The following is a 26,107-nucleotide window of genomic DNA, read 5'->3' on the forward strand; positions in this document are numbered from 1 at the left end:
ATGGGGGACACGAACGGAACCAAGGCGGATAACGAGCCCCGGGCCGGCTCCGGGTCTGACGAACTCATCTTCTTCGTGAACGGGAAGAAGGTAAAAATTAACTCACGTCCTGGTTAAATTGGATAAATTTTAAATGGAGTTTTGAACGTCGCTCTGACATGCCAATGATATTCATGTGTCAGTGCGCTGGCATGAAGACATTTATGTTGACTCCTCCCTGCAGTGTTTTTACCCTCTGAGATGAGCTGTTGATCATTCATGATCACATTGATCCATGAGCCTGATCATGATGCAGTGATGTTGCTGCTTCCTCTTGTAATAATAATAATCTATCGACTTGTGCAAAAATAATATTCACTAATAATAAGTGAACATGTCAGACACAGATTTGTGTCTTTATAGAGCTGCAGTGTGATCAATAGAGACAGCAGAGGTCCTTACAGAGACAGAGTGAGCACGTGATGATGGTGATGTGATGGTGAACTATATGAGAGAATGCGGAACAAACTGTGGATCTCAACACTTTAAAGCAGGGGTATTCATCTACAATTTAAAGAGGTCCAGAAGATCATAACGGCTAACTATTTAGTGTGATATATATCTAAGTAGCCTTGTAGTTGTATCCACATCTGCATGTAATAAACACCTCAGTCAAATCAAATGAATTCATGTATGTATGACTGCCAATATGTATAATGGTCTCTCATTTACTAAATAAAAGTAGGGCTGCATTTCAAAATAAGAGCAAATAAATAAAATGTGAAAATTGTTCAAATAAAGTGCTGAACTTCAGAAAAATAAAATAAAGGAAGGAAAAGTTTGAATTCCTCCTTTTCTGTTTAACGTCTCGACTCAACAGTCTCAACCGATTTTGCAGATAATAAATCTCAACACATTTTTACATTTGAACAGTCGTAGAGGTTCATTTTTTTCCCCTCTTATATTCAACTCTCCCACTTTGTTTGCTCAGTGAGAGAACTGAGCTCTAGCTTGTCCTGCCAGGATTTTAAACCTGGGCTTGAATGAAGTCAGGGCCGTTCTCATACACATGTGGAGGTGCTCATTGTTGAGTCTGAAACAATATTTAGTTTTAATATGTTCATTGTGGAGAAAGCTGCCTCGCAGTTGTGTGTGGAGCCACACATGGTCAGGATGCATAGGGCTACTTTCCTCAGACCTGGGAAAGGTGTCTCAGGAACAATTTGGAGCCAGAGAGTGGAAGGGTCAGTTCTTACAAACTGCTCTTTCAGGGCCACATCAGCTTGGAGATCAATGAATTGCATCTGGAGAGGCCCAGCGTTTGCCCATTTAAAGTGCTGTGTGAACTCCCTGACATCTGTGATGAGAAATGGGTTCTGAATGAACATGGTAAGCTGCTGTCCAAAGCTGAAGCTGTCCAAACGGCTGCTGAAGTTTACAATCAGCTTATCAATAAAGTCAACAAAAGAACCCTGAACCTGTTCCTGCACTGCAGGGAAGTGTGCACAGTTCCCTTGCAGGTCTTCCTTGAACACCTCACGTTTCCTCTGAAAGGAGCGGACAGCTGTCATCAGTTCACAAATTGAATTGTCCTTGCCCTGTAGCCTCAAATTCAGATCATTCAGATGTGAAGTGATCTCAACCAAAAGGCCACATTGTCCATCTGTTTCTCGTTTTCTAAAAAAGATGCTGCTTCCCTCCTCATGGACCATAAGCGTGCTAACACTCTGCCTTTGCCATCTCACATTGTTGTGCCACAAAAGATCATCGGCATTGGCATCAACTTCTCTGAGGAATTCCCTAAGCATGCGATGCTGGTCGGAAGAAGGTGCTCTGAGAAAATGGATCATTTTCATCATTGTATTCATCACCTCAGCATGCTCATCTAACAGGGAGGCACAGAGGACAGAGAGATGAATGATGCAGTAAGTTATGAGCTCAGGATTGTCCTCTGTCAGTCTTGCTACAGCTCCCTTCTCTCTCCCTATCACAGCAGGGGCTCCATCTGTTCCTCTCTTTGTTAACTTCTCCTTAATGGCCAGGTAGATGTCTTCTCCTCTTGTACTGGTCTGAAGGGGAGTGACACCTAACAGGTCTTCACAGAATGCTTTCTGGTCTGTGTTGAAAAACCTGACATACACTGCCAGCTGAGCATTGTCACATATGTCAGTGGACTCATCCACAGCTAAGCCGACACGCGGTGCCTTATGCATGGCTTCATCTAACTGGGTTAGCACATCCTGAGTCAAGATTTCACCTTTCTTTGTGGCAGATGATGCTGACACGGGTATTTGCTTTATTTTATCACACAGCTCTTGTTTTTGTTTTCCTTCAAGCAGTGTTTACTGCCTGGAATGCACAGACTTGATTGGCTGAGTAGCATCACGTGGGGTGGCTTAACTTGCATGTAATTGGTCTGTACGTTTCATCCACTAAACCACTACCGTAAAGACTACAAAAGCTGCGCCGCTTAAAATAGAAGCGCCCCGTCAGGTTTTGAATCATAACCCTTCTGTTTTGGCTGTAGGTCTGGGTCCGAATGGGACAGCTTCTGGGTCCGGACCCGGTGACCTCTGCTTTAAAGGCTCAGAGCTGCAGAAACATAAAGAAGCACACAGAGCCTTAAAATGCAGCTTTTTCAGACTTTATTCAGAGCATTAAAACTGAAGCAGGTTCAGTTTGAACTTTGACCCCTAAAGCCTTAAAATCAGCAGCAAAGGGTCAAACATGAGGAGGGGGTGCATCCACTGATCCAGAACCTGAGGGGTCCTGCGAGACGGGACTATGATATAACAGATAAAGTTACTGATGAATTGTTTGGTCATAAATCGACTGAGTGAAACATCTGTGAACGTCTCGATGCCGTTTGGCTGTGCTGTCCGTGTTGTTCTGCTGCCTGCTGGTGTGGGAGAATGACACAGGCTCATTACAGCTTCAAATAACAGAACCGACGCAGCGCGTTGACCCAGTTCTATCAGGACTCTGTTCATTTACCTCCAGCACCCAACAGAGACTGGTTCTGATCCAGAACCAGAATAACAACTGTGAGCCATTCCAGCGACTCCTTCATTTCACTGAACTTACACTTTTATTCATGATGCAGATTGTGGAGAGAAACGCAGATCCTGAGATGACCCTGCTGACCTACCTGAGGAGGAAATGTAGGCGCACACACACACACGCACGCACGCACGCACGCACACACGCACACGCACACGCACACACACACGCATACACACACTGTAAATATTGAATTCAATCTGATCACTTTTCTGTTTTGCAGCTTCAAATTTGCAAGATAATAATGCAAAACAGTTTTTCAAATTAAAAGCTAAAATAAAGCAGAAAAAGTATTTTATTTTGAAAGCATTACTTCCTGCTCAGCTGTGGACACAATGCTTCTGTAATGAAACAGAGCTATGTTTAAATGAGCGTTTTATAACATGGGGTTTGGTTTATTGGTGTTCTCGTAAACACACAGCCGGATGAGTGACCGTGGGGTCAGTGAACGTCTCTCAGATAAAAGTCAGCGGATCAAAGTCCAGATCGACTTCACTGAAATTTTACACGTTTTCTAACAAGCTCACAATCGTCTTTCTGAAATATGTTAGATTTTCTTGACATTTCTGTTTCCGTCCTCGTTTGGTGGGTTCGCCCCGTGGAGTCCTTACAGGGTTTAAGGGCGAGGAAGTCCCAGGGGTCCTGAAAATGTCACGTGGGTCCTGGATCCTCGTCAAGGACTTCCTGTACCTTTTCAGAGATGTCTAACTTTTGAGAACAGACAGAAACCTCCTCAAAGACGAACGTAACCTTTTCAAGGACACCTCTACCCCCTCAGAGACCAGTTAGACAAAGAACTCTTAAACCTATTGAGGGACTTCAGGAGCCTTGTCAGTGGCTGGAACACCCAGGCATGACAGGGACATCCTCAAAGAATATAACCTACCTGTTTCTCGGACCTCTGATACCTTCTCTAGGACTCTTAAGTCCCTCTCAAGGACACCTGGTCCACCTCAAAGATCACTGGGACCTCCTTTATTGAAACTTTCAGATGACTCCAACAGAAGAGGACTGTCTCTTTGACCAAAGAACCCTGGAACCTCTTCAAGGACACAAACAGCTCAATGAGACTTCTCTAACCCTCTCGAGCAGCATTTCCACCAAGGTTCCTGTTCCTCTGAAGGCTTCATGTACTTCTTCCAGAACCCTAGAACCCAACGGGAACACTTGAAACAAGGATCCTTGAGGTGGGAGCTAAAGGCCGTAAGGATGAGATGCTCAAGGACATCTGGACCCCCTGAAGGACCACTAAAAGAACCTTGTGTGGACACTCCAACGACTTTACAGCCTCTTCAAGAACAAACAGAACATCTCAGGGACCGCCTGGACTTCTTTAACCTTCTTAGATACCTGTGGTGCCTTCAAGGTCTGCATGTAACTTAAAATCCTTAAAACCGCCACTAGGAGCCTTAAACCTCCTTTAGGAACACTAAACCTCGCGGAGCACCATGTGAGTCCTTGAGAAGCTACCGAGAACCCCTGAAGATCCAAAGGTACACTGGGACCTCCTCAAGGACCTTTAAGCCTCCTGAACTCATGTTTACATCATCCTGTTCAAAGTCATCTAAAATACAAACACAGTTAAAGAAACGCTGCTCTCTGATTGGCTGAAACGTTTACTTAAATAAACATATTCAGTCACAACAGCTGGGTGACTGTTTAACAGAGAGCACGAAGAAATGAAGATGAATGACTGTCAATGATCCTGTGATTTAACTATTCACTCTGTGTGTGTGTGTGTGTGTGTGTGTGTGTGTTCAGTGGGTTTAACAGGAACTAAGCTGGGCTGTGCTGAGGGCGGCTGTGGAGCGTGCACTGTCATGCTGTCTAGATACCAAACACACACTCAGCAGCTGCTGTATCCTTACTGAGTGTAAATAAAATGTGTGTGTGGGTGTGTGTGTGCAGTCATGCGCTCTCATCTGACATCTGAAGCTGCTCACAGCACACGCGATGAAGAAGATAACTGAGCAGTTAATGTCTTTAACTCCGTCCAGTCATTACGCCGCCAACGCCTGTCTCGCCCCCCTCTGCTCCTTACACCTGGTTGCTGTGACAACCGTTGAAGGTATCGGCAGTGTGGCGAGGAAACTACATCCTGTACAGGTAAAACACTCACACACTGAACCCTCACTAACTTCACACATTGTTGAATTTCTCCTTTGGCTTAAAGCTGACTGAACATATTTTGGCCACTAGAGGGCAGCAGAACACCTGACAAGAACAACACCTGACATCATGTCAGCATGTAAAGTTCAGGCTAACATGTTAGCAAACAGTTGCCTTCTTCTGTCCAGCAGACACAGTTTGATGTAAGTGATTAACTGTGGTGTTCCTCAGGGTTCAATTCGAGGTCCTTTATATTTCCTACTTCTCCATCAAATCTATCATAAAATAAAATGCACAGTTTGATCTTAACCTGATTCAACAGGTGTAACATGAGTCATATTCCTGTTTGTGTTTCATGAGCAGGAGCGGATAGCGAGGGCTCACGGCTCTCAGTGTGGTTTCTGTACTCCGGGGATCGTCATGTCCATGTACGCCCTGCTGAGAAACAACCCCAAACCCAGAATGGCCGACGTGGAGGAGGCCTTTCACGGTACTGCCATGGACTGATTAGCACATTATTACAATAAGGAACTTTGGTATTTGTAGTTTATTAGCAGTTTCTCGAACAGAGACAGGTTACCACAGAAGTGCCCTGAAATACAGAAACCCTTAAAACACCATCAACACTGTTCTTTTTTAGGAAATCTGTGTCGATGCACCGGATACAGACCCATACTGGAGGGATACAAGACTTTCACTGTGGTGAGGCACTCACTCAGTATGTTTCTATGAACACAAGCAGGCAGGTTACACAGAAGATCAAACACCTGTAAAACACCCGTGCAGCAGATGTGTATCAAGCCTGTGTGTTATAATCTGTGCGAATATTCAGCTGCTGAAACAAATTATTGACACAGTACAAGTTTGAAATATGACACAATCCTCTGGTCTGTTTGAGAGAAACGTTCAGGTCAGTTTCAAAGAGTCAGAGGAGCGTCTCTTTTCTACCTGATGCTGAGTAAACGATCACTGACAGTAACCTGGTGTGTTTTTCCTCCAGGAGGGGGGGTGCTGTGGTGGCCGGGGGCGGGACAACGGCTGCTGTATGGCCAATGGGAACGGAGCTGAGAAAACCTCAAAGGAAGAAGACGTCAGTGTAACTAACTTGTACATTTTCAGACCACCGTGTTTCATTCCTCTGACTCTAAACTGTGTTCATGTGCAGGAAGCAACGTCTCTTTTTAATGCCGCAGACTTCACGCCCTTTGACCCCACACAGGAGGTCATCTTCCCCCCTGAACTCATGGTAAACAACACACACACATACAACAACACACAAAGCCTCCATTGCCTGCAGAGAAATCTTTATTTCAAACCTAGAAGTGAAACTGAGCTCATTAAAATCCCTGATATAAACCAGGACATCATCCGCGTACAGACGGAGGCAGTGGTTTGTTTAAGAGTTATAACTCAGACAAAACTTAACACACAAACATGAAACATATATTTTTAGATTCAGTGAGACCTCCACGCTCTGATTATACTCATATAATAATAATAATAACAATAATATAAACTTATATTTGATCCCATCAATGCATTAACGCTTCAGAACCAGAATCAGCATGTTCTTAATGTTCTTCACTGTCACACTGATTCAGTGATCGTGGTCGCACCAACACTCTCCATCCTCTTAGTCTCTCACTAAAGGTCAAAGGTCAGGTTCACTGTGTTTCCATGGTGATCGGGCAGCGTGGCTTCAGCCCGACAGTCTGGACGAGTTTCTACGTCTGAAATGGGAACATCCAGACGCCAGAGTGGTGGTGGGAAACACTGAAGTGGGTCAGTACGTCTCTCCCAAACACCCCTATTCCTTCATTCATTCATTCACTCACTCATTCAACCGTTCATGTTTGTCTCTTTAGGTATTGAGGTGAAGTTTAAGAACATGGTGTACCCGGTCATCCTCGCTCCAGCGTTCATCCCTGAACTGAACACAGTAGCACACAGTGAGCACGGTGAGTACTGACGCTGGTACTGATCATCGTGCTGAACTGCTTGATGGTGTTTGTGTACTTGTCTCTGTGTTCAGGTGTAGTGTTCGGTGCAGCGTGCACTCTCAGCCAAATGGGGAAGGTGCTGAAGGAGGCAGTGGACACTCTTCCTCCTCATAAGACAGAAGTCTTCCTCGCCGTCCTCGAACAACTGCGCTGGTTCGCTGGACTGCAGATACGCAACGTCGCAGTGAGTCATCAGGTTTATTGTCTGTGAGCGGGGCGGTCAGCAGGTCGTCGGTTTTCTGACTTGTTCTGAAGTTTAAAATCTTCTGGTTTGTGCTCGCGGTCATCATATTTACATTAAAAAATTTGCTCTGATTTGATCTCAAGAAACTGAACAGGTGCAGAGAGTACCGTGGGTAGTTCAAGGGGCCTGGGAGAGCCAAGTCTCCCCAGGTTCAAGTGGAGCTTTTCCAGTATATATACAGAGCTGGAGGGTGGTTCCAGAGTATTGGAGATTAGAGTTTATTCAAGAGTTAAATGGAACCCATGGGTAGTTCAGGGACTGTGGGAGTTCAGAGAACACAAGACCTGATCGGTCGTTTAGCGGTACTGGTGTATGAGTGCTCCGTACACGTTGTCGTACCCCTGACCTGCCAAACATCTGCAGCTAAGTTGCACCAAGAGCTGTGCAACTTACTGAACTAATCCTGACTTGCATCGCTGATGAAGCAGAGTCACAGCTTCTTCAGATCCGGTTCAGCTCTGCCTGTGGAGAAGTACTGATCAAACTCTGAAACACATGCGAGTGTTTGAGTCCCTGAAGGCATCGCTGTGTCACCGGACGTGTCGTTTCTTTAAATGTGTTTTATGTGTTTTCAGGCTGTCGGAGGAAACATCATGACGGCCAGCCCCATCTCAGACCTCAACCCTGTCTTTATGGCCGCCGGCTGCAAACTCACACTGATGGACAAGGGTAACACACACACACACACACACACACACACACACACACACACACACACATACATACACACACACACACACACACACACACATGCACACACACACACACACACACACACACACACACACTCACACACACACACACACACACACAAACAGAGACACACACACACACACACACAGCTCGTCTTTATTTTGCTTTATTTTGAAGTTTGTGTCTCTCTGTGAACTTTGTTTTGACAGTGAAAGTTTGTGTTTGAGAGAATAAGAGACCTCGTTTATTTTCATGACACTGAACAGGTCGTTGCAGAAAACTACTCGTGTTTACTTTCTCTGTATTGTTCAGGAGGCGTTCAGGTGACCTTTGGTCTCCAGGATCTCCAGACTGTAAACACTCATTGTAGACGTTTATTTCACAGCTTGTGTCAGAGAAACATGCAAAGACATTTCTAAAGGTTACGTTGTGTTCATGGTCCCTCTATAAGCTCGTACTTTCACAATAAAGGACTTTTCTGAAGCTGTCTTTTGCTAGTTTCCATATATCCTACCGCACTTAAAGGCAACATTGAATTTTAAAACAGGATTAAATGTTAGTGTTTCAGTGTGTCAGTTTTTATGCCGTTTGTTCATGTTACTATGGCTGTAAACACAACAAAGACTCATTTGAACTGTTAACCTGAGTGCTGACCTTTGACCTTTGCCCCTCTGTCAGACGGCAGCCGCGTAGTTCGGATGGACGACAGTTTCTTCACAGGATACAGAAAGACGGTTCTGCGGCCGCAGGAGATCCTGCTGTCCGTAGAGATCCCCTACAGTAAACAGGTAGCTACAGCAGCATCCTACAACCACCCCCGTTTCTTAGCAACCCCAGCAGTCAATCACCTAGCAACCATCAGACATAAACTATCTACCAACGGTTGTCTGTCACCCCCAATCCACTGTCAGTCACATAGAGCCGTTTCCTGCTTCTTCCATCACCTCTGGCTCTGACGCCGTGTCGTCGTGTTTTTCCTTCTTCAGTCTCAGTTCGTGTCCGCCTTCAAACAGTCGCCTCGCCGGGAGGATGACATCAGCATCGTCACGGCAGCAATGAGCGTCAACTTCACTCCCGGGACAAACGTTGTCGAGGACTTGCAGCTGAGTTATGGTGGCATGGCAGCGACCACGGTGCTGGCGAAGAAGACGGCGGACAGACTGCGCGGAAGGTAACATATTGTTTTTCAAAATAAGACTCAAAGAAAGGATGTACAGTGACTCTGTGATGTCATACAGGTGCTGGGGGGAGGAGCTTCTGCAGGAAGCCTGCTCCTCATTGGCTAATGAGATGACCCTTGACCCCTCTGCACCAGGTGGCATGGTGACGTACCGGCGAACTTTGACCCTCAGCCTCTTCTACAAGTTCTACCTGACGGTGCTGCAGAAGCTCAGAGCACAGGTCACAAAACACTTCATCTGACCCAGTAACACCTGAGCAGTTTACCTGAAATGTGTATTTTTGTATCGTTCATGTAAACTGATGAACATAAAGGTCATCGTGTAGCTGACCTTTAAATGACAGTAGACGTCAGTCACGAGTGCGATGTGTTGTTTCCTCCTCAGGGTGTGACTGTGGACGAGGTCGGCTCAGACTGTCGCAGCGCTGCAGAGGTTTATCATCCAGAGACTCCGTCCAGCGTTCAGGTGTACCAGGTACAGTACCAAGTATGACTGTTGTCATGGTTACTGAGCTGTAGTGTAAAAAAATATGAAGAACTAAAATTGTAAAACTAAATTGATTAAAAGATTGTTTAATCTCACTGCCTCTCATTCTTCCTCACTGGACGGAAACGCTCAGTTGTCATCTTCTCGACCAACATCATACCACTTTAAATCTGCAGGCGGTGCCAGAGGGGCGGAGCCAAGACGACTCAGTGGGCCGTCCCATGATGCACCTGGCTGCTCTGAAGCAGGCGACAGGCGAGGCGGTTTACTGCGACGACGTGCCACTGTACGAGAACGAGCTGTACCTGGCGCTCATCACCAGCAGCAAGGCACACGCGAACATCCTGTAAGACACACACACACACACACACACACACTCACATACACATCTGCACACACCTGTCCTGTCTGACCAGGTGTGTGTCTCAGCTCTGTAGACGCCTCGACAGCAGAGCAGATGCCCGGCGTGGTCTGCTGTGTGTTTGCTGATGACATCCCCGGCAGTAACGCCACCGGACCCATTGAATACGACGAGACCGTCCTCGCCAACCGCCAGGTGTGTGTTTGTTTGTCTGAACGACAGATCAGGTTGCTCCATCAGGACCAGGTGGATTATGTCTCTCTCCTTTTTGCAGGTGACCTGTGTGGGTCACATCATCGGCGCCGTGGTGGCCGACACGCAGCTCCACGCTCAGCGAGCAGCTAAAGCCGTCAGAGTCCAGTATGAAGAGCTGCAGCCCGTCGTCACCATCCAGGTGAGGCCACCTCACCTGTCCATGTTTGAGCTCAAATATTAGCTTTGGTCGGCGAAGCTACCTGTAGCTAGCTAGCAACAAATGCAGAATTTGGGCTTTTATCCGGTTATTTATTTTATCATCTGTTGTTTGATGACAGGAAGCCATCGCCGCCAAGTCCTTCTATCAGCCAATCAGAACGATCCAGAAGGGAGACCTGGAGGCGGGGTTTAAACAGGCCGACCACATCCTGGAGGGTAGGACTGCTGTGTGGAGCTTCATCCTACCTTCAGCTGGTGTTGAACGGTTTTGATTATTGATTGATTATTTGACAGGTGAGATGCACATCGGAGGTCAGGAACATTTCTACCTGGAGACGAACGTCACGCTGGCTGTTCCCCGAGAAGATGGAGAGATGGAGCTCTTTGTTTCTACTCAGTCTGCCTCCAAAACACAGGTAACAACACTCAGGTAACAACACTCCAAAACACAGGTAACAACAAACCAAAACACAGGTAACAACACACCAAAACACAGGTAACAACAAACCAAAACACAGGTAACAACACTCCAAAACACAGGTAACAACACTCAGGTAACAACACTCCAAAACACAGGTAACAACACTCAGGTAACAACACTCCAAAACACAGGTAACAACAAACCAAAACACAGGTAACAACACTCAGGTAACAACACTTCAAAACACAGGTAACAACAAACCAAAACACAGGTAACAACAAACCAAAACACAGGTAACAACACTCCAAAACACAGGTAACAACACTCCAAAACACAGGTAACAACCTTTTATTCATATTCAGAAATACAAATGTGTTACACTGTGGTCTAAATGTGTGTGTGTACCTGTGTGTCCCTGTGTCTCCCTGTGTGTCCCTGTGTGTCCCTGTGTGTACCTGTGTGTCCCTGTGTGTCCCTGTGTGTCCCTCTGTTCCCTGTGTGTCCCTGTGTGTCCCTGTGTGTACCTGTGTGTCCCTGTGTGTCCCTCTGTTCCCTGTGTGTCCCTGTGTATCCCTGTGTGTACCTGTGTGTACCTGTGTGTGTGCGTCAGTCTCTGGTGGCGAAAGCGCTGGGCGTCCCTGCCAACAGGGTGGTGGTGCGGGTAAAGAGGATGGGCGGAGGCTTCGGAGGAAAGGAGAGCCGTACCACCGTGTTGTCCACTGTGGTTGCCGTGGCAGCAAACAAGTAGGTCTGGCAGCCATCTTTGATCAGTGTGACTGTTAAATAAAAGTTCTACATGTAATAATCTTCATCTTCTACGTCTCAGGCTGAAGAGACCGGTCAGGTGCATGTTGGACCGAGACGAAGACATGTTGATCACAGGAGGAAGACACCCCTTCTATGGGAAATACAAGGTGGGACATCGCCCCCTGCTGGAGAGGGGGCCAACAGCAGTACCGGTTATAGAAGTTAAAGAAGTTTAACCTGTAGCTGCCCTTACCTTAACCTCTTCTTCTTCTACTCCTTCTTTTTCCTCCCTTTCTTCTACTTCTTCTGCTTTCCTCCTATATCTTTGTCTTCTTCTTCCTCCTCCTCCTCCTTCTCCTCTGGCTCTCAGGTGGGTTTCCTGAACAGTGGAAAGGTGGTAGCTCTTGACGTGTCGTACTACAGTAACACTGGAAACTCCATGGACCTCTCTCTGTCAGTGAGTACTTGTCCTTCATCAGAGTACTTGCTACGTCTCCTCAGTATCAGCTGATGATGATGTCACCTGTGCTCCTTCGTCGAGGTCATGGAGCGCGCTCTGTTCCACATGGAGAACTCCTACAGCGTGGCGAACGTGCGCGGCCGTGGCTTCCTGTGTCGCACCAACCTGACGTCCAACACAGCGTTCAGGGGCTTCGGGGGGCCGCAGGGCATGATGGTCTCTGAGGCCTGGATGACGGACGTGGCTCAGAGTCTGGGCCGGCCGGCTGAGGAGGTATGCAAGGGGGAGGAATCTCACATGATGTCAGGTGAATGAGCAGCTTCCAATCAGTGATCGTTCTCCTGCAGGTGCGTCGGTTGAACCTGTATGTGGAAGGAGAGTCGACGCCCTACAACCAGGTCCTGGATCAGATCACTCTGGACCGCTGCTGGGATGAGTGTTTGTCCCGCTCCGGATACCAGGAACGACGAGCCGCCGTCGACCTTTACAACAGGTGTGTGAGCGGTCAATGAGTTCTACTACAGTTAAAAACGTATTAACATATAAGAACAGTTGGATTGATGGTTCTGGGCCCTTTGATCACTCAGGAACAGGTAGAAATCAAGCTCTCCAATCTGCGATGTTTCTGTAGATCTAGTCGAGATAATCAGTTCAAATCAACTGTTTGTTCTTCCAGTCAGAACCGCTGGACCAAACGAGGCCTCGCCATCATCCCCACAATGTTTGGCATCAGCTTCACGGCCGTCTTCCTCAACCAGGTCCGATCCAACAGCTCTGAGTACCAAACAGTTGCAGGCTGAAGGGTTTATGTGGCGTCCTGGTCATCAGTCAGTGTCTATGTTTGTGTGCAGGCTGGAGCTCTGGTTCACATCTACACTGACGGCTCGGTGCTGCTGACCCACGGAGGGACGGAGATGGGACAGGGACTACACACCAAGATGGTCCAGGTACCTGACCTTCACCAGTCAGACTTCTGTTCAATAAAATGTTGCTGTTGGTTTCACTTTAATTTGGTATGCATGTGTACCATCTAGTGGTCGTCAGATAAAAAGTCATCGTGAGATTCTCCTGATGTCCTGATGTCGCATCGGAAAAAGTCAAACCAAACTCTATTCAAAAAAACAAGCCTTTTAAAAGATGTTTGCTTGTATTCTTTCAGACAGACCTGACAAAACATAAACTCAGACAGACAGTAGTTGGTGTCAATCATAAATCCTGGTACTGATCCGAGCTAACAGCTCATCACACTGGGCACTGGTCAGCCTCAAGGAGCTGGAAGCAGCAGGAGAGTTCATCAGACACAGCTCAGGAGGAGGAGGGGAGGTTAACCAGTTTGCACACAGACAGACACAAAGTGATCAGCTATTATTTCTGAACAGATCCTGAGAGGAACATTTGGTCACCCGTACGAGCTAAAGTCAACAAGTATTAAACAGTAAGGGGCCTGAAATGGAGCCCTGGGGAACTCCAGTGTTGTTCTTAAACAAAGTGTAAAGCAACAGTGTGTGTGTGTGTGTGTGTGTGTGTGTGTGTGTGTCCAGGTAGCGAGCAGGGTTCTGGGTATCCCCTGTTCTAAGATCCACATCTCAGAGACCAGCACCAACACGGTCCCAAACACCAGCCCCACCGCTGCCTCCGCCTCCTCAGACCTCAACGGGGGCGCCGTGCAGAACGCCTGTGAGACCCTCAGTGAACGTCTGGAACCGTACAAGACCAAGAACCCCAATGGATCATGGGAAGACTGGGTGAGCAGCAGGATCAAGAAATGAGTAGTTTTTAAATTTCTCTTTTGGTAGCAGTTTTTGCTCTCTAAGGGGTAAATGCCAATATTTATTGATTCTCCGGCTTCAAAAGGTGTCCCTCTGTACATTTCTGTGTTTCAGGTGAGAGCAGCGTATTTCGACAGAGTCAACCTGAGTGCAAACGGCTTTTACAAGTGAGTTCACAGAGTTCAGTAAATCTGTTAAAAGAAGAAGTCCAGTCTGGAGTTTCATTGTTTCCTGTTTCCGATCAGGACTCCAGATCTCGGCTACGACTTTGAGACGAACTCCGGCCGAGCGTTCAACTACTTCAGCTACGGAGTCGCCTGTTCAGAGGTGGAGATCGACTGTCTGACCGGAGCTCACAAGGTGGGGGATGAGTACAGAGAAAAACTGTGCTGAAGGAGTCCCACATGGATCAATGTCAGGCCCACTGTTACTTTACACATGACTGCAATGAGGATGTCTGTATGAAGCTCTTCTGAGGTGATGATTGTTTTCTCTGCTGCTATAACTGGCTCCAATGCAAACAACATGCTGCAGACATCTTTATTTACCGCCTGAGCCTGATCCACACCTCGCCCCAGAATCATCACTCTCAGTATTTCTTCATGTCGCAGTGACTCATGATCCTATTATTTACTCCTCTGATGTTTGTGCTGCAGAACCTGAGTACGACCATCGTGATGGACGTCGGTCACAGCCTAAACCCGGCCATAGACATTGGACAGGTGAGGAAGTCAACCAACAAGTCCATCATTAAATACCCTGACCTCCAGTAGTGCCCCCCTCAGGTGAGTCTGTCCCCTCTGTGTCCTCAGGTGGAGGGTGCGTTCATGCAGGGTTTGGGTCTCTTCACCCTGGAGGAGCTTCATTACTCCCCCCGTGGCGTCCTCCTCACTCGGGGTCCTGGTTCTTATAAGATCCCAGCATTTGGCGACATTCCCGCCCAGCTGACCGTGTCACTGCTGCGCGACGCTCCGAACAACAAGGCCGTGTTCGCCTCCAAGGTGAGAACACTGAAAACAAACTGCTCACATTTAAACAGATTCATTTTCTAACTCTGATCCGTCGTCTCCTCAGGCTGTTGGCGAGCCTCCTCTCTTCCTGGCAGCATCAGTTTTCTACGCCATCAAAGATGCCGTCAGTTCTGCCCGGGCAGAGTCGGGTATCAGTGGTCCCTTCAGGCTGGACAGCCCCGCCTCCGCCGAGAGGATCCGCAACGCCTGCAGCGACCGATTCACCAAACTGGTACGAAAAGGTTTAAAATGGTCTGCAGTGATTTAAAGAGTGTAGAGAGAGTAGAGACAGGACGCAGGATCAGGTTTGGTGGATGATGAGTTTTCTTCAGGAGATCAGAATGTCAGTATTTCTTATTTTTACTGAATCCTAAAAGCATCACATTAAACTTCATATATTTCCTGTGCTGTGTGTTTCTGTCCCAGTGTCCTCCTGCTGAGCCCGGCTCCTTCACCCCCTGGTCTGTTCAGGTCTGAGACGTTCATCGCTGATCATCACCGCAGACTCTACGAAACTACAACAATCATTTATGATGAGCCGTTTCACACACTGAGCACCGCCCCGATCAGAAACACTTCATTCTACACTGTTGGTAAACAGTTAGCTTACGGCACACGTTAGCATAGCACTTCAAAAATAAGCACCTGCAGAGTTTTATTTTTCATAAAGAACAAAACATGATTTCATGATTACTCTGTAAAAAATCAGATATTATTTCCACCTGTTTGAGTCCTCAGGTGTGTTCACACAAAATGAACCAAAATATGAATTTAATGATTAAATTAAGATGATTGTGTTTGTGTCACTGTCACACAGAATGACTGCACTGTAACAATGGAATAAAAGTTGTAGACACATTGTTTCTGGACTTATTTCACAGTTAGCTTCACAGTTAGCTCTGTGAAGCTAACTGGAGGTAAGTAGGTAGGACTGAAAGTGTCCTATCAAAAGCTGTCACTTATGTAAACAGTATGTCAATGTAGCATCACAAGCTAACAACAAGAACCAATGGTGCATGCTAGCAGCCCTGAGGGCTGTGCTAAGGCTCCGCTTGGCTTTGAGCTAATGGATAATGATATTTAAAATGTGAACAGTTTGATATATGTAACATCTTATTTAGCTTGTTAGCCTAGTAGCATTAGCTAATTAGCAGTAAAGACAGAGTGCAGCTGAGGTTATAAGATGTGTAACTCTAAATGTAAAGACGTGGTAAATAAAGTTAACATGGAGGGGCTTGAGGAGGGGGCTAGAGGGGCTGTTGTTGCCCGTTCACAGCGAGGTGTGGCAGCAGGTCGGCTCCCTGAGGATCACCTCCGTGTTAATTGTGAGGTGAGAGTGTGAAGAATGAGGCTCACATGTCGGAGCCGTCACGTCCTCCACATCATTCAGACGGCTGGAGCGTCGCTGCGGCACAGACTCTCACAGAGCAGCCGTTAGAGATGATGTTCCGCCTGTCACGACCACTTTCTGATTAAATCACTTCCTTCTGCTGACGTGCAGGTAAGTCTGTTTTTAGTCACGGCTAGTGTTGGCCATTTCTGTGTAACTGTTCTGTTTTCTGTCACATCGTCTCGTTCAAGTTTTACACACTTTTGATGCTGTTTTTGTGGCATTTTGTCTCGATTTGTGTCCAACATCGGAGCCCTATTTCAGCTGCGTTTCTTGTGCTGTGATTGTGTCATTTTTGAGATATTTAGCGGTTTTATTTGTGTCTGTTTTCCTGCTGTTTTTGAATCGTCCAGTAACGGTGTGCTTTCTGAGCGTTGTTGTTTGCCTGTCGCTCTCTTTGTGTCTCACATGTGTTGGTCATGTTTACAGCGTTGTTGGACCTTCTGAGCGGCTTCTGGGCTGTAGCTGAGTATCGTAAAATAAAACTTTCTTTGTGACTGATTTTGTTTCATGCAGAGGAGCTGTACTGAATGGTGCTGGGATCCAGAGAGAGACGGAGAGACAGACGGCTCGTAAAGGAGGGCAGAGACGAGAGACAGACAGGAAGTGAGACAGCGTCAGGTGTTGCTCCCTCAGGTGGATCATGGCTCCTCGGAGGATGGAAACTAAACCAGTGATCTTCTGTCTGAAGACGCTGCTGCTGCTCTACTCCTTCATCTTCTGGGTCAGAGACAAGACACTTGTTTACAACAGCAGTTATTATTGTTATTGTTGTTGTTGTTGTTGTTATTATTGTTATTGTTATCATAAGTATCCTAAACTAAGAGGAAAAGTTTCACCGTTCAGTTTCTGTTGTTCTGATGGAGAGTTATTCCAGTTTATAAAGTCAGTTATCAGGACAGGTTTGTTTTGATGTGTAATCCGTGCAGAGGTCAAAGGTCACCCAGAGGTTCAGTAATTACCAGCAGTCTGAGGAATGAGGAGGCGGTGGCACACAGACGATAATGAAGACGTGCAAATATAAAGACAGAGAGGAAATATAATCAGATACATGATGTTAATGAGTCTGATCAATCTACACAGGAAGTGAAGTGCACGACACGCAGTGTGTATGTGTGTGTGTGTGTGTGTGTGTGTGTGTGTGTGTGTGTGTGTGTGTGTAGTACTATGTGTAACACAGTGTGTTGTGTTGTGAGGACGTCGCTCCGACTCTTCTTCTCGTCTCTTTGTCAGTTTAACACTTTGATGTCAGAGCTCATGACAGTCATGTGAGGCTCAGTCACTGCTCCACAGAGACACGCGCACACACACACGCACACACACGCACACGCACGCACACACGCACACACGCACACACGCACACACGCACACACGCACACACTCACACACCATTCTGCTAGATGATTACTTAAGTACTGTCTCTCAAAGCAGAAGTTAGAACTAAAGGTGTATAGTGTCCTCATTGGCCGACAGTTTGACCTGTAGCCCCGCCCCCTTCAGGTGTCAGGTGTGGTCCTGCTGTCGGTGGGGTTATGGTGGAAGTTCATGTTGGGCCCCTACATGTTGCTGATCTCCAGCGGGCCCTCGAACGCACCGTACGTCCTCACCGGCACCGGAGCCGCCATCATCCTGTTCGGACTGTTCGGCTGCTTCGCCACCTGCAGGGGGCGCCCCTGGATGCTCAAAGTGGTCTGTGACTGTCTACTCACATTCAGATATTAGACAGCAGATTCATGACCTCTGACCTCTGACCTCTGACCTCCCCTCAGTACGCTGTGTTTCTGTCTCTGGTCTTCATGACGGAACTCATCGCTGGAATCTCTGGATTCGTCTTTCGCCACGAGGTTCTACACACACACACACACGCGCACGCACACACACACACACACACACACACACACACACACACACACACACACACAGCTGCTCACACTGACTTTGTGTTTGTGTTCAGATTAAAGGGACGTTCCTCACCACGTACAGCGACGCGGTGATGAGGTACGACGGGCGAGACGACAGGAGTCTGGCTGTGGACGGAGTTCAGCGTAGAGTCAGTGTCTCTTTAAGCCGTTACTCAGCGTGATTCTTTGACCACTGGGGGGCAGCACAACGAGCGGTAAACAACACATTCATGTGGCCGTCTGTCTCTCTGCAGTTACGCTGCTGTGGAGTTTATAACTACACCAGCTGGGTCAGCAGCGCGTCCTTCCCCGTCAGCGGGATTCCCTCCAGCTGCTGCGTCACTTTCTCCGACTGCAGCTCAGACGACCTGAAGAACACGACGCTGGCTGCACGCAAAGTCCACAAACAGGTCACAAACGCACACGCACAAACTGACCCCACCTTCTGTGATCATGTGACTGCAAGAGCATAACCTGATTGGACAGAGTCTGCTTGATGCTCTGATGCTCGTAGTCTGTATTCTCTGTGTGCAGGGCTGTTATGAGCTGGTGACGTCCTTCATAGAGACCAACATGGGAATCATCGCCGGAGTCACCTTTGGCATCGCCTTCTCTCAGGTACAAACTGTGTGCTCCTGTCTGACACCTGGCTCTGTGTCTGTTTTAGATACACACAGAAAAGGCCTTTTATTTGTTCATGTTCACCTGTAAGTGCAGAGACAGGGGCAGGGTGTATTTAGCCTAGCTTAGCACAAACAGTGGAAGCAGAGGGAAACTGTTAGCCGTAACATATCTTCAAGAACATCAAGAAACATGATGTATGTTTCAAGATACAAAGGTAGCTTCATAATGAGTCAGAGGCTGCTATGCTAGCTCTGCTAAGCTAGGCTAGGATGCTGGAGTATCTTTGTTCCATTAAAGAAACAGGAAGGGAAATGTGTTTAGTTAGCTTTAGCAAAAGCTAGCTGAGTTCTGAGTCTGATTGTGCCTCAGTTGATAGGGATGTCTCTGGCCTGCTGTTTGTCCCGATTCATCAACGCCAACCAGTACGAGATGGTGTGACAGGTAACACACACACACACACACACACACGTGCATGAGGGATGTCTTTATATGTCATGAGGTTCATGTTTCTTCTTCTCTGTGAAACTCACCTTCACCTCCGTCTCCTCTTCTTCTCTTTCTCTCACAGGGAACAGACGGCATGTCCATATTTATTTGTGCTTCAGCAGAACGCCATCGTTTTCCTGTCTTTGTTTTGTCTCTTTGTCGAAGCTGATTGGTTCATCCTCCCCTCCGTGTGTAAACATGGAGGCTCGGGTCAAATAAAACTACATGATCATAATGACACGGTGCCACTGTCTGTGCGACCCTGATCGTGTGTTCAGACTTCACTCTGACACTCTCTGTATTTATATTAGTCTGCAGTGTTTTGTACTGTGGGTGTGTCTGTACGGCAAGCAGCAGGTCCAAAATGTGTCAGTGAGCCTGTCTGACGTTTTAATAAAACATTTAATCATAATTTGTCTCGTGAAAATAAATGTTTGTGAACTTGTGTGTTTGTACGAGAGCAACAAAACACACGAGGATCAAGTTCTGTAAAAACAGCAGTAATGACGACGCTCAGCCACAGGGGGGCGCTGCTCCACCTGCAGAGGAGGAAACTCGACTGACAGCTGACCTCGAGCTCTATTTACTGTTTAAATGACGGCATTACACATTTAGAATATTTACCTGAAGTTAAATAGTTTTCACATAAATCTCTGACATTTGTTGAGGATGGAAGAAAAAATCAAATAATAATTTAAACTATTCGTAAATAAAAGACAAAAACTATGAATCAGACTGACCATGTGTAGATATCATCCATCATGTCACTTTAATAACCATCTTTTTAACATGAATTCACTGTGTTGTGTTGATATCATCAGCAGATCTCACTGAATGTATAAACTGAAAACATCCCAGAATACTAACAAGAAACATACAGAGAGAAGTAATCATTGTTCCAATTAATTATAAAAAAAATAATAATGAACGACCACTAATTTAATTCAGAACAGTTTTTATCAGAATATTTAAAATGTGAAATAAGAGCGCAGTTTAAACAAACACGGAAGTGTTTAAATAAGACATCTAAAAAAGACGGAAAGATTAAAATTATAAGAACATTCCGGAACTGAAGTTTTTAAAGTTTGTGAAATAGCAACTTGACACCGGACGGCAGAAAGATGCGTGTAAGATTCGTGACGTCACACGGTCTTTTCCCTGTGATTGGCTGTGTCCAGAGGTCTTGCCCGATGATCCCCGCCCAGCCCCGCCCCGCTTTACCGACTGCTGCTCCCAAACAGACCCTCAGAGCGGAGCGATTACCGGGCTGAGGCGGCGGCTGATACACCGACACCACCGAGGAAAAACACCGGACACAAGGTGAGATCAACGGGCTGCTGCACCGCGGAGGTTTCCCTGTCAATGTGACCGAACAGGAGAGCTAACGGTCCCGGAATCAGCCGCTACTCGGGGCTGAAGATGTGAGGAACCCGGTGGTTTGGAGGCTAGCTAACGTTAGCATTTGTAGCGCTAATACTCAGCATTGAATCAACAGTGTTTCATTCTTCACTCACTGAAGTTTAACTCCTCAAATCAAAGAGCTAACCGGGCATATCCCGCTGATGAAGCTAACGGCACCGTGAGACTGCTTAATAGTGTAAGCTACATTTAGCCTGCTGATGCTAGCAGGGAGCAGCAGGTGGAGACTTCCTGGTTTCATCATCTTCTTTGTATTTCTGTCTATGAGCTAGTAAGCTAATTAAAGACTGTGGGGATGTTAGCTCTCTGCTAAAGCTGTCTTTTTCTGTATATCCCCCCCCCCCGTGCCTTTAGCTTCTTTGACCTGTGGGGTGAAATAGTCGGCTGGCGCCCTGCAGCGGAGACGCCCTCCATCCTCCACCAGCCTGTCAGAGTTCACCTGACTCAGTGATCCATGACGAGGAGGTGAGTGCACCTGTGGGACTTGGGCCAGCTCCCAGGTAAAGACCTGACCTGGGATCAGGTTGCACAGTAATCCTGTAAAGAGCTTTAGCGGGCTAAGTTTGGCCCGGACTGTGACGGACGCCTCGCTGCAGGTCTCGCCATGATGCAGATATCTGAGTCCTACAACCAGAAGAACTCACTCTTCAACACCATGAACCGCTTCATCGGCGCCGTTAACAACATGGACCAGACGGTGATGGTACCCAGCCTGCTGCGAGACGTCCCGCTGGATGAAGCAGAGGACGTGAAGACGCCAAAGACCGCCACCAACGGCTCCGCCTTCCTCCACCAGGACGGCAACATGTACGGCTCCTACGTGCTGCTCAAGTCCATCCGCAACGACATCGAGTGGGGCGTCTTTCAGGGCGACGAGCGGCGGAAGGAGAAGGTGGGCGTGGCCGAGGTGTCACAGGAGGACGACCTGGAGAAACAGTTTCACTTCCACCTGAACGGACTCCACACGGTTCTGTCCAAACTGACGCTCAAGGCCGACTCGCTGACGACGCGCTACAAGGAGGAGATCGGCTGCAGGAACTGAGAGCAGACTTTACAGAAACCAGACTCACCTGAGCAGGTGTTTCACACGTTTTAGCTCATTAACTACGGGTCAGTTGCTGCTGCAGACCGGTTTAATGCCTCATTAAAACATCAGAGCCACTTTATCCTCCTGTAATAACCTGATATCATGTAGTATCCTTCATAGCTACAGGGTTCAAGTTCTTCATCCTTAAAAAGAAAAACACACAAACAAGTTAAAACGTCCTGTGAAGACATGTTGGAGATGTTGTGACTCCTCAGAGGCCTTCATCTCTGTGCCAGCGTCCTGATAACACCTGTTCAGAGGGCACACCTCATGTCACAGTGTTCTTGAACGCACCACACAATGATAACCCCAAAAGTAAAGTCTGTTTCGGCTGCAGAGATTAAACGTACAAACTGAAATAATTGTGAGTTGATGATCGTAAATGTGCAGAAACACCAGAATGTTTCATTAGACTGCATCAGGAAGAGAGCGAGGAGCGTTTACACCGCACACAGGTCAGACTGCAGCGACACCGAGGCGGCCTGTCTCCTGCAGCCGGGTCGCACTTCATGTCAGGGTGCCTGTCTGTCTGTCTGCCTCTCTGTTTGTCTCTCTGCCTGTCTGTCTGCCTCTCTGTCTGTCTGTCTGCCTCTCTGTCTGTCTGTCTGTCTCTCTGTCCTTCATTTCAGGCTGTAAATGTAATCCTGTGCAAACACACACAGGCAGACTCTGTGTTTAGTCTGTGTGTGGACGCAGACGCACAAACTGAAGATAAAATGAGCGATACAAGATTTTCAAAATAAAAGTCCCTGACCTGCTGCAGGTGCAGAAACATGTTAAAGGTTTCTTTCTAAATGAACCCAACTTCTGATTGGTTGTTTGTTGTTGTTAAGGTGAAATGAGAAACCCATTCAGAACTCCAGCTGGATTATCATGACTTTAAGTCTTCACTCCTGACTTTGAACAGCTTGAACGCCGTCTCTTGAATGTTTAAAGTTGTTGTTCATAAAATCTTTACACTCAGTGGAAGAAGAAGAGCAGCGCTTCATGGCCGACAACATTTCTGTACAAAGGTGTGAATAATTCTGTGTGCGGAGAATCACGATGTTACATCCTCAGAGCTATGCATTTTTCTATTTCATGTCCATTAAAGGTTTGACGAGTGTCTGGTGCAGTCTGAGTTTTTTCAGTAACTCTTGAACTTCCTGGAAAGATATTATTGGTCCGTCAGTTTGAGACTCCATTCACCTGTAACCTCCCATAATCCCTCTGACCTCACTGCCAAACCTCAGCCTGACAGACTTCCTGTTTCTGTGGATAGGTGATGAGTCAGTGAACGCACCGTGGATTTCTTCAGAGAGATTAAAAACACCCTGAGGAGACTTCCTGTTAACCCCCGACCTGTGTGCTGTTAGTTACACTGTTAGAAAGTTAACATACAGTGCTGCTGACGGGCGGCTTGTGAACGCAGCTTTGCTCAGCTGTTGTCAGTGTTGCAGCTTTTCTAAGGGCTCTTCATGAGTCTGTTTTCTCTTCAGGGAGTGGTCACATGACCTCTGACCTCTGAGGAAAACAAACAAATAATACTGTTAAAAAGTAAATAAAAATCTCTTTGCTCCAACGAAACATGTAAATGACGTTAATCTAACAGTGCAGCAGCATCCGCCCGACGAGACGAGAACACGATGTTGTTTGTTGACCCTCAGTGTTTGTGTCTAAAAATAAAAGTGTGTGTGTGTGTGTGTTCATGATACATGATCCTATAGAAGCAGCTGTCTGATGTGACACAACGAGGGCACCAAGAAGCACACATTGTAAACAAACCAAAGGTTGTATATTAAAATGATACGTAGTGAAGCCTGTGTTTGAAGGTGAGTAAGTGCTCTTCAGAGGAGCACCTGGCTGCAGCCTGCAGGACTGAAACTGATTCCAGGAAGGTGAATTATTATTAAGGGTTTTTATTATTTTAGAACATGGTTGATGGTTTGATTGACATGAAAGGGAACAAAATGAGGTACTCAGAAAGCAATAATAATACAAACTCTGAGCTGCAAACTATAAACACTATATAAAGGAAAATAGGATTAAGGGTCAACTCGGAAAGTTTGGTGTCAAAGATGCTGAGAAACATGGCGGACCGAAGTAAATGTTGACTTGGTAGTGAAAAAGATTGCATTATTTCCTTATTTATACAGTCTATGATTATTACACGTACTGCAAATCAACTTTTTGTCTCATCTTTCATTTCTATCATAGTTTACGGTTATTACTGTTAGTTGTTGCCCATTTAGACTGATCTACATTAGTTACGTGCAGTAAAATGTGAGACATGTTAGAGACGGCCATGCTGTTCGTCTGTGAACATGTAAAGCTCCTGAACCGAACTGCTTTCAAAAGCAATAGGACCATATAAGGTGCTCGTGAACACAGCTTAACGTCCACTGTATAACACACGGCTTATAGCCAGAATCTGAAGTATGTAAATGATATGATGCCACACACTCTTGTACAGTAGGTGGCGGTATGCACCTTAAAATGGAGAGAAGAAGAAGAAGCTTATCTTCCAGCTAACTTCCGGTGATATAAACACGAGCTTAAACGCTCTCAGAGTTTAAATCCGGTAAAAATAATCTTTCCAAAAGATGTGCGGGTTTACGAGGTCAGGTCACGGGAGAAACGAAAGGTCCAAAGTTTACTTTAAATCACCTCCAGCTAAACGCTAACGCCATGTGGCTAGCTAGCATGTAGCCGTCGCTAAATGAAGATGATGCAAGAGTGAAGTTAATGAAACCGTTATTGTAACGGATATTTACGGAACCGTATTAAGCGGCAGCAGGCGCCTTATTTGTGTCTGTCTATTATGTGTATTACTGTACGCTATTATGTCGTGTTTTTAAACGTTTTATTTAGTTTCACTTCCATATTTTTATTTTTATTTATTAATCCACCTGTCAGTTTAATATTGTTTATTTAGGCTGTGCCCTTTGACCTTTGTAAACACGAGGAGAACATCAGTAGATGTTCACGGTTTATTTTTAGTGTAAGAGCTGTTTTCTTCCTCTTTGCAGTCAGTTTGTTTTTACATCTTCAGCTGCGTCACTTTCTTACAACACTTCTCCTTTTAGACTGACACAGGGCGACACAAGTGACACGTCACTGTCCATCAAGCCTGTCGTTATTGTCATTAATCCAGGTCCAGGTCTCCTTCATGCTGTGACTACAACAAGCACAAGTCCACCAAAAGAACAGCCGGCATTAAAAACTAAGCAGAGGTCAGAGGTCGGTGCCTTCCCTGTGATAATGTGTGAGTTTGCTTTGTGTCCCAGGTTCAGAGGGGTCCTGCTGGTGATGCTCTGTGTATCAGAAGGTGAGTTTGTCTCAGTGTTCACACGATGTTTGATTGATGGGCTTCAGTTGGTCCTGTTTCCGACATGTTGATCAGAGATCAGCTTCCACATCGTCTTTGTTTACATCGTTATTTTGTAACTCAAACACACTTTGATGTAAAGTGAATCATAAAATTACACAGCTCGACAACATACAGGTCAAAGGTCAGGTGACATTTCATTATAATTATGACGATGTGGAGTTGATACCATCCAGATTACTTGGATATAAAGCAGCTCTGGTTTACAGTTAGCCTCATGCTAACACCAGAGGATGTGGAGCTTTCTCGTTATATTTAAACACTGTGAGACGCTAACGACTACGAGAGTTTACATCATGTTTGTCATCAAGTGTTCAGAAAGCGTCTCCGTTGTCTCTCAGCGAGCTGTCAGCTCATCCAGGCTCGGGTCGGAGACTCGGTCCTGCTGCCGTGCGTCTACGACCGGGGCGATCCTCTGCCCAGCAGCTTCTCCGTCTTCTGGAGGGACAACAACAACAGCGTCGTGCTCAACATCATCAACAAAAAGCCCGAAGACAAGAGCCAGGACAGGAAGTACAGAGGCCGCGTGCTCAGCTTCCCGCGGCTGTACACGGCGGGAAACTTCTCGGTCCAGATGAAGGACGTGCAGCAGAACGACAGCAGCTCGTACGAGTGTCACATCCCCACCATCGGCTTCCAGCACGGACTCACCCTCAGCGTGTCAGGTCTGTAACACACAGCACACTCTGCCTCACAGCCTGCTGCAGGCCGAGCACTAATGTTTCTGTGACTCTGACACGAGTCAGAGCTCCGACTGAACAGACCTCCGCCTGCTTCAGGTGATGGAGTCACATGACCTCCACCTGTCAGTCAGACAGGAGCGTTCTCGTCCAGCTCCGCCTCAGTGTCGGTTTGTTAAGTCTTGAAACAAAAGTGAGCTCAAAGCTGACACAGTAAAT

At 46.6% G+C, this 26,107-nt stretch overlaps 4 protein-coding genes across 5 annotated transcripts in view; all 4 read left to right on the forward strand.

Annotated features, from left to right (window-relative positions):
• Window positions 1-15,445, forward strand: xdh (xanthine dehydrogenase). Its single transcript, XM_069675153.1, has 35 exons — window positions 1-90; window positions 3,083-3,140; window positions 4,801-4,897; window positions 5,037-5,145; window positions 5,512-5,638; window positions 5,789-5,850; window positions 6,149-6,238; window positions 6,314-6,394; window positions 6,786-6,930; window positions 7,014-7,106; window positions 7,181-7,332; window positions 7,968-8,061; window positions 8,764-8,873; window positions 9,072-9,256; window positions 9,324-9,486; window positions 9,651-9,740; window positions 9,929-10,098; window positions 10,182-10,308; window positions 10,388-10,507; window positions 10,647-10,743; window positions 10,822-10,943; window positions 11,559-11,692; window positions 11,775-11,862; window positions 12,066-12,152; window positions 12,237-12,428; window positions 12,503-12,648; window positions 12,832-12,913; window positions 13,007-13,102; window positions 13,697-13,900; window positions 14,039-14,091; window positions 14,170-14,284; window positions 14,581-14,646; window positions 14,737-14,925; window positions 14,999-15,166; window positions 15,361-15,445. Exons 1-35 carry the CDS (start codon window positions 1-3, stop codon window positions 15,409-15,411), a joined length of 4,053 nt encoding a protein of 1,350 aa, XP_069531254.1. The 3' UTR covers window positions 15,412-15,445.
• Window positions 15,446-16,967: 1,522 nt separating this feature from the next.
• Window positions 16,968-19,287, forward strand: LOC138603703 (tetraspanin-7-like). The gene is made up of 7 exons (XM_069675593.1): window positions 16,968-17,048; window positions 17,825-18,013; window positions 18,094-18,168; window positions 18,279-18,374; window positions 18,480-18,635; window positions 18,760-18,843; window positions 19,219-19,287. Exons 1-7 carry the CDS (start codon window positions 16,968-16,970, stop codon window positions 19,285-19,287), a joined length of 750 nt encoding a protein of 249 aa, XP_069531694.1.
• Window positions 19,288-20,569: 1,282 nt separating this feature from the next.
• LOC138603515 (mid1-interacting protein 1-B-like) lies at window positions 20,570-22,945 on the forward strand. The gene is made up of 2 exons (XM_069675334.1): window positions 20,570-20,655; window positions 21,109-22,945. Exon 2 carries the CDS (start codon window positions 21,359-21,361, stop codon window positions 21,794-21,796), a length of 438 nt encoding a protein of 145 aa, XP_069531435.1. The 5' UTR covers window positions 20,570-20,655; window positions 21,109-21,358; the 3' UTR covers window positions 21,797-22,945.
• Window positions 22,946-24,312: 1,367 nt separating this feature from the next.
• LOC138603644 (V-set domain-containing T-cell activation inhibitor 1-like) overlaps window positions 24,313-26,107 on the forward strand; it is a 2,337-nt gene continuing 542 nt past the window's right edge. The window contains exons 1-3 of one of the 2 annotated variants that reach the window (XM_069675519.1): window positions 24,313-24,464; window positions 24,975-25,148; window positions 25,550-25,873. In XM_069675519.1, coding sequence (XP_069531620.1) covers window positions 25,082-25,148; window positions 25,550-25,873 — 391 coding nt within the window. In that variant the 5' untranslated portion in view covers window positions 24,313-24,464; window positions 24,975-25,081. The remainder of the gene's footprint in view (window positions 24,465-24,974; window positions 25,149-25,549; window positions 25,874-26,107) is intronic. The other variant, XM_069675518.1, reaches the window with a different exon arrangement.

Source organism: Semicossyphus pulcher, unplaced genomic scaffold (genome assembly GCF_022749685.1).
Source record: "Semicossyphus pulcher isolate SPU_LCO1_2020_fin unplaced genomic scaffold, fSemPul1.0.p SCAF_24, whole genome shotgun sequence".
In the NCBI taxonomy this organism is placed as follows: Eukaryota; Metazoa; Chordata; class Actinopteri; order Labriformes; family Labridae; genus Semicossyphus; species Semicossyphus pulcher.